Below are 19096 nucleotides of genomic sequence, written 5' to 3'. Positions count from 1 at the left end.
TAAATGTATCCCTACTTGTAAACAGTCGTTTATCTCGCGTTGAATTATAATGAGACTGCATATTTGATCTCGTTGCCAAGTTTCCCTGACGAAAATGAGAAGTTTCATAAACGTTTGTTTAACGTTTACATGAGTGTTTGCAGAAGTTCGTTAAGAATTTAAAAACGGTCAGTAAAGTGTTTATAAAACGGAAATTGCAACGCTGCAGCGTTTGAAAGGTATTCTCTGAAAATAAGAAGTTTCATGAATGTTTGTTTGATGACATGAACGTTCAATTCAAATGTTGAGTCTGAACACACTTTGTTAAAAAAAAAGGTAAATTACAAAATTTTTTATTGAAAAATCTCATCATACCGCGCCTTTTATCCTATTTTATAGTGGTTTTTTAAATGCAAGAAATTGAATTTCATTGTATCCCTCTAGTGGCCATGTCGTGCACTACTTGAAAATCGGATATGTAAAAGAATGTTTGCTAAACGGAAGAAAAACGCTTGTGTTATGGAGTTTGAGAAAAACGTTTTTGGGCGTCTTTAAGCCGTTTGTGTAAAAGCCTTACAAAACATTATGTTTGAAAAATCTGACAGTGAACTCTCTGCACGAAAGTGTTTACTGAGCATCCTTTGGAAAGCGTTACTTTAGCATTACAGAACTTTCAGAAACGATATATACTCTATTTTATAAGCTGAATGTGTTTAAAACCCAATGGTGTTCTATAAGTGTTCTTATAAAGTTTGAAAACGTATAAACTCTTAAAAAATTATCATCGAATGGTCGTCAACGTTTTATAAAGTTCCGTATTTTGGCCAGAGTATTTTGGCAAGATTCCACGATTGTAAGTGAATTAAAATTTCGACATTAGGTTTGTTTTTCTGTTCTTGCACGCACTGAAACGTATTATTTTTTTCTCGCTTTCATCAAACATCAAATATCCTTTTCATTTCAAGTTCCAACAACGTACACTAATTGTACAAGCTACATAAAACGGAGCTATATTGTTGGTAAACGACCCTTAAAAGCTTTATTAACTCATTCTATACTTTTTGCGCGATAGATGCATCGTGTCGTAAAAAGATTATACTGAATGATCGCAGCAAAATGGTTGAAAAGCAAAATCGAGTATCCGCAACGCGTGAGAGTAAAACGTTCGCGCGATAGAATAAGAAAAGAGAAAAGAGGGTGGCGAACGGGGGAAAACGGGAGAGAACGGGCGAGAATAGTTGATGCGCGATACTTGGTGCGCCGTGAGGCGCGCGATGCGCGCGCAATCGATCGGTTAAAATTCACCCTTGGGCTCGTTGCCGCTTGCCGCCGCAAAAGCCAACAAAAGCGATATCGCGACGCAAGTCAAGAGGCAGAGGTATTAGTTTCTCTAGTGCGTGCCGTCCGTGCCCTCTCGGCTTTAATCGATTCGAATTGATTAAAAATCGCGCTGAATTCGTCGCGATCGCTTTTCTTCCATCTCGCGGGTTAATCTCGAGCACTCTCCTTCGGATCGGATTAATCTCGAACGCGAGACCCGAGCAACTTCCTCGGCGACCGTGTCGACTGGCACACAGCAGCGAATTATTTTTCTCGCGCCTATATCATGCAGCTCACCCCGGTTTTTTAGCATCGGTTCCAAGAGCCAGAGAGAACGAGCATCGGTGAGTGGCGACGCTTTTTTATCCAATCATTACCGTTCAGGTTGAGGGTTGAGGTAGAAAAAATATGTATATGTGCACCAAAATGTGCCGCGCGTACCGGCGTACGGAACACCTTCCTCTGCGCTGCGGATCAATAACAGCCGTTGCGGTTATGGTAACGCGACCAGCTGATTCACGATATTAAATGTTATTTACCTCTCGCTTCTATTTCAATACACGCACGCTAGAACAAAGCGTATCAATTATGGATACAGTATATTCTACTGCGCTATTTTACGCGACAAACGCGATAGTCGATTATTTTCGCTCGAAAATTCAAAGATGAAGATCTAATATTTGTCATAACTTGTATGATATACAAATTCCTATCCTATATGTGTGTATAATATGCTTGGCTATTAGTTTTAAAGGTATTTCGTTCACTGATAGAACCTAATGCTAATTTAATATTTCGCTCTCATGATACGTTGATAAGGATGAGGCGATGGAGGTAATAGTTTGTATTATATCAATTACACATATAAACTATATACAGATTTTATTATGGAAAAGTTTTTATCGTTTGTGTTTGGACAGTATTAGGCGTTACTTATTAAGAAAGTTGCAAAGAGAATGAAAAACATTTAGAATTGCATAAAATTAAAAATGTAAGTTACTTACAAAGACTATTAACTGTGTATTTCTTATGTTTGATAGTTGAAATAGTCTATTTAATGATGACTCTTATTATATAGTCCCGTGCAATTTGTATTATATTTATATGTATGTATGTACATGTATTCGATATTAAAAGGCATTTTTTGAGCGATTGTATATATTATTGTCAAGTACAAGTGAGCGCAGAATTTGCGAATATGTATGTACAGATTTTACTGGTACAATATCTCTTTCTCGTTCCGTATATTTATACGAGATTAGATCGTGAACGTAAATAACCATATGTATCCGTTTCAATTTAATGATTCTCCTACTTATGGACTTGAAGATTAAATAAATACCAACGTTCGCAATTTTAAATTCTTAGCGTATTTATTTTTGGCTAATGTCATTGAGGGGAGGGGGGGAGACGCAATACTCTTAAGCCTTTATTCTTGAATAACTTCTTAATGTTATTGAATTAACAAACGAAAAAAATATTATTTATATTCTAGCAACCTTTCTTTATTTATACAAGTCATGAATTAAACTTTTGATGTTCCATATTATTAGAAAAAATTAATAGGTCATAAGTGCAAAAGTGGCATCTTCCCTCTATATGTATATTATTAGTAAGCATCGAAATACAGACCTTAGCTATTAGCACACCAAACATTACAAAGAGCACGTTTCACGACCTACCTTTTCGTATTTCGTATAATCTTTTCCAATCGACTTTGGTATAAACATGTTCATCTCTATTGATAATTGTGCAATTGTTTACCACACGCTTTTGCAGTTAATAAGGGCAACGCATGTTCTATAAAAAAATTATAATAAAGTGGCGTCTTCTCTCTTTTCGAATTATCTTATATATATATATATATATATATATATATATATATGTTGGTCTTTATTTTACATGACAGACTTGCATTAAGCGCACTCGCCGTTTTCGGAAAAAAATATTTTCCTAAAGAATGTACTATTTTGAATTTAAATAGCGTAATACATTTTTAATAGATTGTTTATTTTCAATCAGGTGAATTTAAATGCCGGAAAAATGCGTGCATTTGACAAGTAGCAATTACGTCTAAATAATATGCACCTCTGTGTAATAAAGCAAAGCACACGTGCGTGCGCATCGAGTAATTCTGATGTATGCAGCGTTATATTGTAACACGCGTCTATATATTCCTTCCCACTGAATCTGGATATTGCAGCGTTTAACATGCATGTTAATTAAAAAAAATAATCAAAATAATGATAAAACTGAAAGACTGCTGAAAAAAATGCATGTAATTTTATATGGAAATTACATGTTTATAACCGGAAAATTACTTAAATTATTTAAATATGATTGGAAATTTACTGGAAATTGTAAATCATATTTAGGTAATTTTCCGGTCATAAATATGTAGTTTCTATATAAAATTACACGCCTTTTTTCAGTATACGTCAATTTATTGAAAAATTACGAGATTCGATGAATAAATTTGATCGTCGTTGAATAGAATTTAGTAAAATGATTAGTTAAATGACTGGTAATTTATTTGAGGAAAGTCATGCTCGTCTTATACATATATATATATATATATATATTGTATATATGCCGGTCCCGTGATAATTATTCTGTTTGTTTCTTTTGCCTCGCCAAATGTTTTACCTAGAAATCCATGACCTTTGGAAATTTCCCAGGTTTGTGTAGTTTTAAAGAATTTTACGATTATGTGATTTAAGTGAGCGGGATACCAATATCGCAGTATTTAATTTACTTTTCAATTACACGGGATTTTCCCCGATATGTGATTATTTTTTGCCTTTCGATGAATTATGATGAGCATATATTGTATATCGATGCATGTTATTCTGTTCATGTATGGACATACATATTTAGCTATTTTGTACACATATACACACATATATATATACATGTGTGTGTATATATGTATGTGTATATATATATGTATGTGTATATATATATATATATATGTATATATAAAATGAACAAGAAACAATTGATTCTCATGGAGCATTCATTGTATCATCATTTTCTGACGAAAAGCAAGTACAAAGATAAGATATATTTGATGCTATTATATACGCTTATCTTTGACTAGTTCCAAGTCTGAATCTACTTTTATTCTCCGTATCGAGAATGCAATTTTGTCGTGAGAAGGTCTTTTACGATATGACTTTGATATCGTATAAGAAAATAATGTCTATCAATATCTATATAAGAATATGGCAGAAACAATAAAGATAACTTGCTTTATATGTACTTGGAAAATAATCCATTATTATATAATGCGATTATATAGTTTTACAATCGCTCGATTATAAGTTTGAACGAAAAGGAAAAGGAATTTCTGCTTGACGTGTTAAATAATAATAAGAGCTTAATTAAGTAGTATATTATTAATAGTATATTATTGTAATTTAAAACGTAGAATAAGATGTTAGATACATATAAGTGAGAGAAGAAAATTGTTTCTTATCTGTATAACTCTACGATTCGTGTGATAAGCTTTATACAGGATGTCCCGAAATTTGCGAATCAAACTAAAACCTGATGAAAATAAAAATCAGAGCATAAATCGGATGTAATGAAAGAGTAACAGAAACATAAACGAAATGAATGTGTTTACGCTTCTTTTACATTTTGATGTTTCAATTTTCGCATTATTGCAAATTAACTAAAAGTTAATTTTGTTAATTTTCACCTCCTAGAAATTAATTTACGCTTCTGTTACTCTCCCATTTACGTCTTAAAAACTACTGCTTGAAATGAAAAACGGTAAAATTTTGAGACATAAATTAAGATTTTTTATAAAGGTTTTTTATAAAGGTTAAAAATTGATTAATTACAGTTAAGCTAAATGGCTATCTGCATGTCCATGAATCGATACCCGCTTAATTGTAATCCATTTAATTAGTCAATTTTTAACCTTTATAAAAAACTGTAACTGCTTGGAAAAAAACTTTTAACTTATTTTTCGACAACTTTCTCTCTCTCTCTCTCTCTCTCTCTCTCTCTCTCTCTCTCTCTCTCTTGCTGTACTATTTTGATATTCTTGCAAATATCGAGACATCCTGTATATGAAAATTATTTGCCACGTTGTTAGTCCGGAAACCGTTTTAAAGATGGTGCATGCTCGCTTTCATTCGTTATATGAATTATCTCAAATATTAGTTAGATTTGTAAGAAACGAATGCAAACAACAAGCACATCGGTAGTCAACTACATTGTTGTAAGAGAAGACTGCGGGGAATTCCCTTTGTGCGACACTATTATAGACGCTTGCAGCTTTCTATTCAATTGTCGTTTGCTCGGCTTTCGTAATTATCTCAATGCAAAATTATGTTAGTCGACAAAGACAAAACTTAAAACTGCCTCTTCGTAGGCAGTGATCGAGAAATATAGAATTAATCATCAACCGCGCGACGAAACGTGTTTTTTTTTCTTTTTTCGGCAACCGTCGTGTAAAGTAGCATATCACGCGGAGTGAACCCTCATCACTGTGTCGCGATACGTGGAAGATCGGCATATTCGTGGTGACGTCACGACGAAACGCGTTCGAAGCCAATGGTCATATCATATGTATCAGCGAGAACGGGTACCAGCTATCAGTATTAGCCCGGTCATCTTTCTGTGCGCGACGCGCGCAATGCCGATCGTGTGCGGCAAGACGAACGGCAAGGGCGATTTCATATCTGTGCGTGGAAAACTGGTTTCGAGAGATGAAAGACATTGTTGTCACCGCGGATGACGCGATGACGGATCGCTGATTCACATTCATCGTCGGCGATCATTTTTCTCGGCGAACATATCGCACTAATCGCGTCGGCGAAGAACAGATGCGCGCTTAATCGCGCTTAATCGCGCATTCGTTCGCGATTTGTCAACGTATAATTCGCTCGTGGATGATTGGCTTCGTCGCCATCGACGATCGCGACACGCGTACATTCTTTCTCTTTTTTTTCTGTCTTTCTCTCTCTCTCTGTCTCTCTCCCTACTTCCCTCCCTCCCTCCCTCCCTTTCTTTCCTCCTCCCCTCGTCTCCTTCTTCAGCAATGAGATTTCGCGGGACCTGGAGATTTTGCCGTCTCGTGAACGCGGGTATTCGACCTCGTGCAAAGGCCAAGCGGTAGCGCGCGAGCGATCCGCGCCACTTCCAATATCATAGTTCGATATTAGACTGCGAACGTTTCTTACGCTTTCTTACGCTTTCGGACTCATCTCAACGTACTGTCACTTCGCAATACGAGAATTGATTCGAGAATTGACCGACTTGGATAACGCAATGAGTGTACATCGATAGTCCATCATGGTTCGTCAATTCTTTACCTGTAGTTTACTTTATATTTTATTTTAAATCGTGTATTTAAGGGGGAGAGGGGGACCACTCTCTTAATACTCTTACGTACATTAAAGCCGATCTTAATCTCGAATCGAAATTATAAGCAGAAAATAAGAGTAGAGATAGATATTTCGAGAAGATATTTCGATAATGTCAAAGGTTATCATAAATATGAATAATTCGTCGATATTTGTCGAAGCTTCTAAAGTATTTTAGAAGCGTGTTATAATAACTTTACAAATTTTTCGAACTTATTGATTAATAGGATAGAAAGACCTGTCCTGGATTTTGGACACATTTATCGACATAAACACTGTATTGTACAAATAGCGACCTTATACATAGAGAATACGATTTTAAAGTCTCTCAACTCATAAGCTAAGAAATCGTTTATCGTGATTAACATTACCATCGCGCGATTGAATATTTACTTTACGTTACTTCGTTTCAACATAAAGACAGATTGTGTACAAGAATGCGATATAATATTTAAATAGTATACGGCGTTGAAGCGAAACGTGAAATTAATAAGTATATGTATAATATATATATGTGAGATACATTGTCTTCAACGAATACGATAAACGGTAACAATGTCCGAGATAATGGAAAGCACAAGATACGATAATATTTATAAGCCGTGCGTCAACTTTTCAGTGTTCGCTGAAAAACATATTATAAACGTGCAAAAAACACATAATAATTTGAAACAATTTATTAACCGTCATATGTATTACAAATTGTTTAATCGATTTAAAAATTTTTTTTATTTCTTTCTACGAATGTATATTTATTTCGTTGCGCTCTATTACATTCTTTCGAATTTAACGTCTTGCCAAACAGGTTTCATTATGCTTGTTTTGTTTGTCGCCGCACTGGACTGCACTAAAACTTTCTATCTCGCTTTCATAAAATTTTATATATATATAAATAATGTTTCATTTTAAGTACAAGTGTATACTATCGGTAGCTACAAAGAACATAAATCTGTTATACTATACGTGGCAAAAATTGGAGTACTTTTTGGATTTCTGTAAAATGAGAGTTACATGTATAATATAACATATAAAATAATCTCAGGCACGTTGTAGCAGTTTTCTAAAAAATGCTGTAGAAGCGCACTACTGATGCTTAATATGATGCTGCGCGTGAATGAGTGCACGTTATCACAACACACATGATTCCAAGTTCGTTCATGATTCGTTCTCCTTCAATGCTGATAACGAACACTGCGGCCACTTTCTCATTTAGCAAGCATTGATCGATAAACTTCGTGCACATGCCAAAAAGCGTTAAATACCTTTTTTTTTAATGCCATCCCTCTTTCTACTATTTAACTACACGTGCTTCAACGACAAATCATTACAAATCATCGATTTCTTATGAATCTTTATGATTGCGAGGTATATGATACATTCTCAGTCTCACATATATTTACACTGAATTCAATAACTCTTAAAATTATTTGCGATTTACGAGCATCGTGCTGCATCACTTTGCGATTAAATTATAATAATGTTAAAACTGTGGCAAACAATTTGCAGTCAATTAAATGCGCGTAACTACGTAAATGCAAGTATCACGGATCGTATACGACAATGGAATTGTTGGAGTCACGACAATGTCCTACCATTAATGCGTAAACGATACAAACGCCGTTGCGTTGAATTTAGACCGTGAACATACCCTGATTTACTCGTCAATGGGCTCGAAGCCAAAATTGCGCAAAATTTTCTCGGCCAAAGGCGCCTATTTCTCCGTCCCTACGTATGATCGAACGATAGAAATGGAACAAATAGACGAGTTTTAGACTTTCTCTCTCTCTCTCTCTCTCTCTCTCTCTCTCTCTCTCTCTCTTTCTCAGAGACAATTTTACAATTTTTAAAAATAAAAAAAATAATCTAATAATAAGTGATCTAATTATCGTCAAAGATATATACATATCGCCAGTCCGTTCGATAAGTCGTATGGCGTGATTGTAGTATAATACGAAATCGGCCAATTTTATCAAATTTCTTCCAAACCGACTCCAAAACAGCTGTCTTGCTTTCTAAATGATCATCTTATGTATTATTTTCATTAGCGTTTTACAAATTCTTTTACAATTTGTAATTTTTTTTTTAAGTATGTAGGTATATAATTTATCTCTCAACCTCTACTTTATCTTGACAAGTTATTTCTATACATATAGATTAATTTTCAGTAAAATTAATTGTATGTTTTTTTTCTTTATACTTGACGATGTGCCATATTATCGGAATGTATCATGTCTCTTACATCTGTATGTATCTCAAAATGTAGTTTACCTTTTGGCACTTTTGCTCACTTTTCGCACGTAAATTTCTACCTTGAGTACATTTCGGCTATTTATGCGCCGTGCGCAGCATTCGCGTTCGCGTGTTAAGGTTCCACGCAAAAAGTTAAATGGTCGTCTTCCTCTGATTGTGAGTTAAGTAACCCGACAAGATGTAGGTCAACGTTAAATCTACAATTACTTTTGACAAACGCAGAAGAAGTTATAACATATTTACTTATTTTGTTTTAAATTTTAATTTAATCAAATCGGTCAGTAATACGAAAGTTTATCAGAGAGCACAGGGCGTTGATATCATGGAGACATTTAATAAAATATATTGTCAAATTGACGGCATTATTTCGTAAGTAAACTTAAGTTTGAAACTCAAGTTTCTTAACTTTGTACTTTGTATGTACTTGATATGTATTTTTCTTGACGTAAAATAATATGCGATTCGCAATAAAATGAAGTATTCGATCATGATGGTCTTATAGTATATATAATATAATCCTTAGATATTTATTTTCATAATTTCCTAATGAAAAATTCTAAAAATTTAAATAGTATAGTAAAGAAATAATTGTATAAATAAAGTTCAAATTAAATATTACCGAAATGTAGTATTAAGATTTTTCTACAGTTCATTAAAAAAGAAAGAAAGGAAAAGTTTAATTGGCAATATTGAGAAATATGATAGGTATCTTGATACCTATAATAAATTGAAGAACTAATAAAGAGATAGATATTTTTCATGCATCCAAAAATGAAACCTTTTTGAAGTATTGCGGCGCAGCATTGCGACAAGCCATGTGTACGTTGTGTCACGTCGCACGTCGTGTCTCGTTACATCAGGTCGACACTGACCCTTTAATATTTGCACGCACTTGAAATTTTTACTTAGGTATACTAACAATGAATCGAACTTTGAAAATAAATTACAATCAGCACGAAGAAGCCTAGGTAGAAGATATAAAAGAAGAAGGAAAAGAGATCGTATGATACACGCGTGATCATCGTGGACACCGTTAAATCCTTAAATTGATAGCAACTCATACACAATGAGCTTCATTTATAATCGCTGACTCTAACTCGAGCTACTTCGGCCGGTTACGAAATGCCAGAAGCGAGTCACACTGTCGAGTGTCTTTGCCAAACATCGAACTTGGAACGTCTAATAATGCTCGAGAATGTTGCTTTAGCGAGTAAATATAGCCGAGCGAGACATTTTTTTCGCGACTGCGTGCGTCACTTTGATCATGTTATTACCGCGCGCTTAGATGATAACGAGATATACATATATGATCGTTTATTATTATACTATATATCATTTGATTCGATTTACATTCGATAGATTGAACGAAAGAACTATAGACAATAGATATCTTTGCGATAGTTTGCGTTTTCAGAAAAAGAAAAGCATACTCTGACAAATATCATAGAAACGTGGCTAGTACAAATGGTATGTAAGCACTGCTTCTGTTATCTCTTTTAATTTAATCGTGATTCATGGATGAAAATTTACTCGCACATTTCTGTAGTCCCTTCTCATCCTTTTTTTGTATATCCTCTTTATCTACTTATATCTATCTATATTTTAACTATCAATTAGAAAATTTAAGTGCGACGCATATATATCGCTGACAAGGAGATGACTGGCTTTTCTTGTTGTGCAGAATACAACACTAGAACCGAAGCAGTACGTTTCGCCGCATGGGTGCCTGGGTTGACGAACGTTTCGCGGAGGAGGAGGTGGTCCCAAGTAATCAAAGTGCTACTTGGACTTGGAGAATCCGGAGCCGCAATTGCAATGGTGGTGGACCATTGCATGGTCGACCGGGTGCCGACTATCAATCGCCAGACAACCTTACATCGACCTGGTCGTCCCTATTACCGTTGCGTCGTCAGTTCACCAGGCAGCTCTACGAGTGGCCTTGTTTACCGTTGTTTAAGTCAAGGACGAAATTAGATTTTTATTAAATCGATCGTTTCGATTTGAGGAGAAGGGGCCGCCCAAATTCTTTGCAAATACAATTGCTCGAGTTTTTGTTACCGCGTGTGATTGCTTGTATGTGTCTATATATGTGCGTATCGTATACGGTATCAGTTTCATGGAGAGGAAAATCGCAAGTATTTTGATATCTTGAAAAAAAAGTGAATATTTCTCACATTCTTCGTTTCTCCAATATGGCCGAGTGGACCAAGTTTAATGATGGAGACAAGCAGATTCGACTAGACGAACGAACGACGAATGATACGACCGTGAGGCAATCGTATGCTGAAACTAGCGATGATAAAATTATCAACAGAGGTTTACGTATGTCGAACCATCGAAACGATTGTAATTGTGATCATAATCACGAGGACACAATTATGGATTCGAGCTCGGTTCGGGGATTAGAATACGTCAATGACTTTCAAAACAACTCGGAATCATTGGAAAATGCGCAAAAGAAAAAAGAAAAAGAAGAAGAAGAAGAAGAGGAGGAGGAGGAGGAGGAAGAGGAAGAAGAAGAAGAAGAAATAAGATTCGTAGAGAACGACCCGGAACGAATGGAGCAATCGGGCTCAAGGTTACGTCAGGAAGTTCGTCAAGAGCTAAAAGATGATTCGCAAAATATGCAAAGTTCACCAAAGAGACCCAACAGCCTTTATAGAGAGGATGCATCTAGTCCGCAGAAACTGAAGAGCGTTTTCAATGAAAGGAGTACAATTTTCGGGTCCCCTACCAGAATTGGACTGTCGTCCAAGAACCATTTGTTGACCGAAAAGAGCACTGAGAAACTCGTGAACGGCAAGTCTCCAAAGGAAGATAAGCAGCAGCATCACGTGCAATTCAACAAAGAGTCTCAAAAGCAACAGCTACGTCATACACCTGAAGAAAGACCGCATCCAAGTCCGTCAATCTCCACGTCTACCACAAGCAGTTCCGAGGACAATTCCAGTTTGGGACAGTTTTGCGAAGCTAGGCCTCCCGATGGAGGTTGGGGTTGGGTCGTCGTAGCGGCCTCATTTATGGTAAACTTGATCGCGGATGGCATTACCTTTTCCTTTGGCGTAATATATGTCGAATTCCTTAATTATTTCGGCGAGGGCAAGTCCAAGACAGCGTGGATAGGTAGTCTCTTTATGGCGATGCCATTGTTGTCGGGGCCGGTAGCAAGTTTCTTAACCGATCGATATGGATGTAGAAAAGTATCTGTAGCCGGTAGCATTTTGGCAACAGCCGGTTTCGTTGTAAGTTCCTATGCGAACTCTATGGAAGTACTCATTTTCACATTTGGCATTGTAGCAGGTTTTGGCTTGTCCTTGTGTTTCGTCGCAGCGGTGGTAATCGTGGCGTACTACTTTGACAAAAAGAGATCTTTTGCTACCGGTTTATCAGTATGTGGTAGCGGAATCGGGACTTTTATCTTTGCGCCTGTTACACAAAATCTTTTAGCAGAGTACGGCTGGAGAGGAACCACGTTGATTCTGGCGGGATTGTTTTCGAATCTCGCTGTATGTGGATGTCTAATGCGGGATCTCGAATGGACTACCACTAGAGCAAAAGCAAAAACTCAAGAGAGGAGAAAGAATCGAGAAAAGAAGAGATCTAAAATACAGAGTTCCAGCGCAGATTCCTTTTCCGCCACCAGTTCTGCAAACACGACCACGCAAACACCTCACGGTGATTCTAAAAAAGGTTTTGCATCAGTCAACGCGATGATTATTGAGAATCTTCGGCCGCAGGATGTATGCAACGAGGAGAGTGGTGAGAAGTTATTTTCTAGCTTAGTGAATTTACCTACTTTCGTCAAGAATGGAGAAAAAGTACCTTTGGAGGTGTTAGAATTACTCAGTACGAATAAGACTGAGACCGTTTACAATGTGCTCCTGCAAAACTATCCAAGTCTTTTGATATCGTCGAGGAGTTTCAGCGATTCTGGGGCGCTGCACGATCAACTGAGTACTTCCTCGGCTCGATTTATAACAGCACCTAGTTCATTAACTGAAGACAAGGACAAGAGCCGTGATTTGCGCGGCGAGCAGCATCAACATCAGCATCAGCATCAACATCAGCATAATCATTATCATCATCATAACCATCAATCGGTAGAACCGGCATATTTATGGTGGCTGAAGAAAATCAATTTCGACACTCCGTTAAGGCGATCTAGCACATTGGAACAACCGAGGAGGCTGCCCACTGCCTATTTAAAGGATATCAGAATGCATAGGCACAGTCTGACTTACAGAGGTGCTATGCTCAACATCAATCGATATCGTTTGCGAGCTTCAAGCTGCCCGGACATCTACAGAAATTCAATGACTACGATCGCCAAGACGAAGCTCGTTTGGTACGCTGGACTCTGGGAATTTTGGGACTTGATCGTCGACATGCTAGACTTTTCGTACTTTGCCGATCCGAGATTTCTACTGTTCGCCGTCAGCAACTTTCTCTTGCACACGTGGTACGATGTGCCTTATGTCTACCTAACGGACAATGCAATCGAAGTTGGATTTAGCGAGACGGATGCGTCCATTCTGATCTCGGTGATTGGAATCGCTAATATGAGCGGCGAGGTAAGCAGCGGTGGAAATGTTTAGCTAAATAAATGATATTTCGATTTGATAGTTTTTTTTTCTAGTGAAAAAAACTAAATCTTTTTTACAGATTCTTCTGGGTTGGGCTGGTGATAGGGCGTGGGTAAATGCATCTATCGTGTATGCAGTGTGCATGGCGCTCTGCGGTACTGTTACCGCTCTGATACCAATAGTTATCAACGACTATTACACTTTATGTGCAATCTCTGGTGCCTTTGGATTATTCATCGCAGCAAATTACAGTCTTACCAGCATCATCCTTGTTGAGCTGATCACCTTGGACAGATTCACCAACGCTTATGGTCTTCTGTTACTCGTTCAAGGAATTGCTAATCTCATGGGCCCTCCGCTAGCTGGTAAATTTCTTACGTGGCAGTGGCCCGAAACTTTATCATCATCACAAATTAATAAATAAAATAGTTACAAGCATTGCAATAACAGAAAATTGAATTGATCAATATTAATCGGACACAATATATTCTGACAGAATTATCAATTGGCAAATTAAAAATTTCCTTTTCTAAACACTGAAACACGCTGAGCGAATAAGGAATTCTTAAAATAAAGTATCTCTTTTTCAGGGTGGCTGTACGATATCACAGGCACGTACAATCTGTCCTTCTACTTGGCGGGATTGTTTATTGCGTTAAGCGGCGTATTGTTATTAGTGATGCCTTTAATCAATTTGTATCGAAAGTGTCGAAACGAATCTAAAGGGGTAACTACTGATAAGGATTTCAATGCGATAAACAGTGTGTAAATATGCCGGTATTCATTGAAGGAGCCAGCCAGAAGGAAGGAGCTATAGAGAGACAAATAATGATTGTCGATCAGTTGTCGATCGCAATTGGAATCGCGTGTTAATAAGGAATATGAAAGGAATTGCAATACAGATTGCGAAAATTGTCACAGGCACCCCTTAATTTCGTTATAGTGTTATTTCACGATGTGCTATACACGAGTTGCTAGAGCCGGCTGTGGTGTATTACATAATTAATTATAATTATAATTAAACCTATAATTTGTCGAAACGGGTTTATCGCAACTTTTCGCAACACTAATGTAAGCAACTAATGTGAGCAACTCGAGGAATGTTATGTAAAAAAAAAAAAAATGATAAAAAATCGCATCGGTGGAGTGATTCTCCGATTTTGCATGGTTATCACTTATCATTAATATGTAATGCTTTAATTACGAAATCTTTGTGAAAGTTATGAGGTCATTTCTAATCTCTTAGATATTAGCACAAAGAAAATTATTTCGAAGATACAGATGTAGCTTTTTTTTTTAATACTTTCAATAGCGTAGAGCGATATAGTAATACCTATTCTATGTACAAATTAGAAACATGCCGCTTGCAATAATATAAAGTCAAAGTAGAGAGCTTACAAATAGCTCGAGTTACGAGCTACACGTTGCCGTCGATGATTGCATGTATTTTGTTCGAATATACATATACGGATATACATATATGTATATTTTTTGCACGGCAACTATTAATTGTAAATATAATTTCGAATCTCTCAGGATATTGATGGGCAATCGATGCATATATAGCGGTTCGAAATCGACACATGTCGTGTCCTGATTTGTATGTACAAAAAAAAACGTATGAGCTCTATGCATGCTTGTAGTCGCTATTTCTTCGCCGAGCGAATTGTATTCTCAAGTTAGACTGTACTGTACAGTTGACAAAAATTGACAAGTTATCCCCTCTCCTCTGGATAACGCGAAAAATAATTGTAAATTAATCATCGCGTCACATACCCCAAACTTTTATAATTGTCTTCGTGTGTCCTTCGCGTACGAGTTTCGCGAGTTACTCTCGTGTGTTTCAATTAATTATATTATTGTATAATTCAGTTAAAATTTAAATTAATTTTAATCATTTCATTTCGTTTGCATTTCGTTTAATCATATTTTTCAATTTGTTAAAAATGTCATCGATGAGATTATTATTATAACAAGTTTCCCTTAACAGCTAATGCAAAAAATTAAAATTGTATTATAAATTGTAGAGCAAGTTCTTTTTTCTCATGTAAAGGGCGATGCGCGTATTTCGTACGGAAAGCACGTCTATAAAATAGACACATGTATATAGCTTTTCTGTGATCATAACTTGCCTCCTTATCGATTTTACGCGCTACAAGTAGACTACTACCTCCGTTATTACAGCATACATGTATGTACGTACATATACATACATTGCATGCAGATGTGTGCGTTCACATTCATTTTCGTAATTATTAAATATAATCTTTGCTTGTACTAATCTCACATAGTTGGTCGTTCTATTTTTTTGTTCTTTTTTAAAAGAAAAAATACGTTGGTAGCATAACGTCATCATTATTAGCCGTGTTCCGATATGCATTGTCAATACTGAAAGCCTATAGTTTACGTTACGTAGATTTTCAGTACTGAAATACATATAATATCGGAACACGGCTATTGTAGCGATTTACAATCGTATACATATACATTATACAATAACGAATGAAAAGTAAAAAGATATTTAGTAACAGTAAAAGTGTGAACACGATGAAATATTGGTAATCAAAAGTCTTTATTCATCCTGAAGGCTTTTGAATAGAATGTACATTACTTAGCAAAATGAACATTTTGCTGCATCCATTGCGATGGATAGCAACACCATACGAGGTAAAGGTTCTTTAAAACTAGTCAAAAATCGTCGTACGATATTTTAGGTATTATATCGATTCCACGGAAAAATTTTATATTCCAGAAATATCTCTTATAGTCGTAGGAATACACGTATATATATACATAACATTACGAGGCCTTTATACGGAGAAAGAAAATATGAAAGATATAAGACAGCTTTCACAGAAGAATTAAGCATTAGATTATTAGGTAGCAACGACTGCGTAATAAGTTTTGAATATTCTTTGTTGGAATGCCGAATTGACACTTAAGATCAAGTATAATTTGATATTCGAAAGTATAATCGTAAATCGATCATAAGTTTGAATTCATAAGTTTGACTAAACATAATACATATTATATTTCCGATTAGATATACGAATCGATCGGTGTCATGTAATCATGTTCGGTGCCAAGTCCAAATTAGGTATATGAGAGTGCAATAATTTATTTCATATACGTTCACATTAATATTGAGAGTACGTACGCAGCCTTGTATGGCACCTACGAAATGAGTATAAAATAATATTTTAATATAAAAAGAAAAATTGTGTATTTCATATATTTACGATATCGAGTTGCCGACTTTACGAGAGTCTGACGACTTTCAACGGTATAGTATTAAGCGATAGTTATTAATATAAGGAACGAAACGCAAATAATCTATAAAAAGATAAATGAGGACTTTTATTAAAAATATTCCTTCCAATGAAATAAAGAGTATTTACAAAAAAATAAGAAAGGGAAAAGCACACACATAACATGCCATGGGCGTTTCAAGTGATAATAATAATCAGCATTTCGTTTAATTATGTATATGAAATTGATATATCAAATCGTATAGAATTTCGGTCTTCTATTAAAAAATCTTGAATATTTTACCAATCTTTAACTACATTTTTAACGATTCTGATCGTTACGATATCGATCAGGTGCGTCCCTATAATATGCGATATCTTGTGTGTGTGTATATATATATATATATATATATATATATATATATATATATGTGTGTATGTATATATGTATATATATGTATGTATATATTATATATATATATATATATGTATCTATATATAATATTATATATATATATACTATATAATATATATATATATATAAATTTACATGATCCGATATACTTGGCGCAAAATATTACTGAGTTGAACGTTCTTGTTGAAATATTAAAGGATTACTCTATGATTAGTCTTATATTGTATATGTAAATTCTTTATCAATACCAATTCCTACCGAGAACGGAATACGATTTAGTTTCATATAGATATTGAAAAATATTCGAAAATGATTTGAATAAATATATCGCAATAGTTTTACAATTCAACATTCACTTTATTTCGTAACAGCAAATTCCATATTTGTTGTACAAACCATCGCAGATTTCATCCTTTTTTGTTTTCTCGATGCGTTTAAAATAAGAATAGCTGAACCACCACATGAAAAACTTACATAATATTCTAATTTAGGAGATTCGACCTTTTTGGCTTTTTTATTAGTCTAAATTTTTCGATTAATATCACGATAATGAATTGACTTCTGTACATTAAAATATTCGTTAGACACACGGAATCATACAAACGTATGGAAATTGTCTTTGTTACAAATATATTCAAGACATGTGTCATTATTTTATCGATAAAAATTATCACACAATGAAATCAAAATTCCAAAACTTTGTAACATGTTGAGTGTTCTGTTCGAGGTGAGTTGCTTTCCCCTCTTTCTTTAATAATTGACTTGTAGTATTAATATGTACATACATTTACATATCAGAATTCACTACAGTTCTGAGAATCTGAGACCCATCCTGGATGGACCTCTTAACTTTTGTTTTTGACTGAATTTCGAAGAATTTGAATTGTGATTTTGCTGAGATTGACTTCAAAGTAAATTAAAACGTTCAAGATTATGAGATAAAGAAGACATCAGTTTTTCTGAATAGAAGTAATTTTTTTGAATCAATACTTGTGCGCAACCCCTTTCGCACTGACTCTCATTAGCCTTTAAAATTTACTCATTATTATGTTATTTTATCATGATAATGTTGCTTACAGTACACGTTTAAACATGAAAATTAATATCTCGTCGCACTTTACCTCTCAACATATGTATATTATTATAGTTTCTTGATTATAAACAAGATGAAAACTAATAAAGTGAGATAAAAAAGAAATTTGTGTGAAAGTTTTTTCTTACAGAGAAAGAGAGAGATTGGTTTGATGTTTTACATAATGATATGTATATAGGCAGCATATGCTAAATTACCGACAAGTAAAGATTGAAATCCACACACATTGAATAGCGTCAAATGGCGTCGGATGGCGTCACATTACGTGTCATGTTGACGCATTGGAGATAATTTCATCGATCGTCATTTATTATCGAATATATTTTGGCTCGTATGTACATAGAAAAAGTATATATATTCTTGCGAATACCGATAAACTATTACTGTTTATGAGAGCGTTAAACGTTATACATGAACATGAAAAAGAATTTTCGCGTGAAATATTCTGACGGCAATGGCAATGACACAATTCAAAAGATTATATTCCTCTATTTTTCGAACGAACAGAAAAATATAGTTACTTTGCATACTCACGATTTTTAACCATAATTAATACTGATAAGATCAAAACGACTGATATTGTAATCCGGCAAAGAAATGTATATAAATGCCACGCGAGCATCACCTCAAAATTAATTTATTATTAAATATTACAAGACTCAATATTATTAAAACAAAATTCTCTATTTATATGTAGCATTTATATATATAGTAATACAGAATTAAAAATATGATTGTTACAGTGGGATATTACGGTATATTATAGTTAATAGTACATAATCATAGTACATAACAGCTGATATCTATAAACTATTGGCCTCGCGTGCTTT

The 19096-nt window shown here is 35.1% G+C and overlaps 1 protein-coding gene across 4 annotated transcripts; it reads left to right on the top strand.

Moving 5' to 3' along the window:
- Window positions 1-1294: 1294 nt before the first annotated feature.
- Window positions 1295-18371, top strand: LOC105143222 (Monocarboxylate transporter 12). 4 transcript variants are annotated; one of them, XM_011051378.2, is made up of 4 exons: window positions 1295-1643; window positions 10609-13498; window positions 13590-13875; window positions 14101-18371. In XM_011051378.2, the coding sequence occupies exons 2-4, from the start codon at window positions 11120-11122 to the stop codon at window positions 14277-14279; spliced, it is 2844 nt and encodes a 947-aa protein (XP_011049680.1). In that variant the 5' UTR covers window positions 1295-1643; window positions 10609-11119; the 3' UTR covers window positions 14280-18371. The 4 variants fall into 4 exon arrangements, with proteins under 4 accessions (XP_011049680.1, XP_011049683.1, XP_011049681.1 ...); XM_011051381.2 differs by lacking the exon at window positions 1295-1643 and adding an exon at window positions 5881-6240; XM_011051379.2 differs by lacking the exon at window positions 1295-1643 and adding an exon at window positions 6275-6609.
- The last annotated feature ends 725 nt before the right edge of the window (window positions 18372-19096 follow it).

Source organism: Acromyrmex echinatior, chromosome 12, assembly GCF_024713525.1.
Source record: "Acromyrmex echinatior isolate Ae372 chromosome 12, ASM2471352v2, whole genome shotgun sequence".
NCBI lineage: Eukaryota > Metazoa > Arthropoda > Insecta > Hymenoptera > Formicidae > Acromyrmex > Acromyrmex echinatior.
Note: the sequence above shows the minus strand (reverse complement) of the source record. Positions and strands in the feature narration are given on the sequence as shown.

Excerpts from the sequence above, each read along its gene's own strand:
- LOC105143222 (XM_011051378.2), top strand. The coding sequence starts at position 11,120 with ATGGCCGAGTGGACCAAGTTTAATGATGGAGACAAGCAGATTCGACTA. Across the intron at positions 13,499-13,589 it reads TCGCTAATATGAGCGGCGAG|ATTCTTCTGGGTTGGGCTGG; the intron begins GTAAGCAGCGGT and ends TCTTTTTTACAG. Across the intron at positions 13,876-14,100 it reads CATGGGCCCTCCGCTAGCTG|GGTGGCTGTACGATATCACA; the intron begins GTAAATTTCTTA and ends TCTCTTTTTCAG.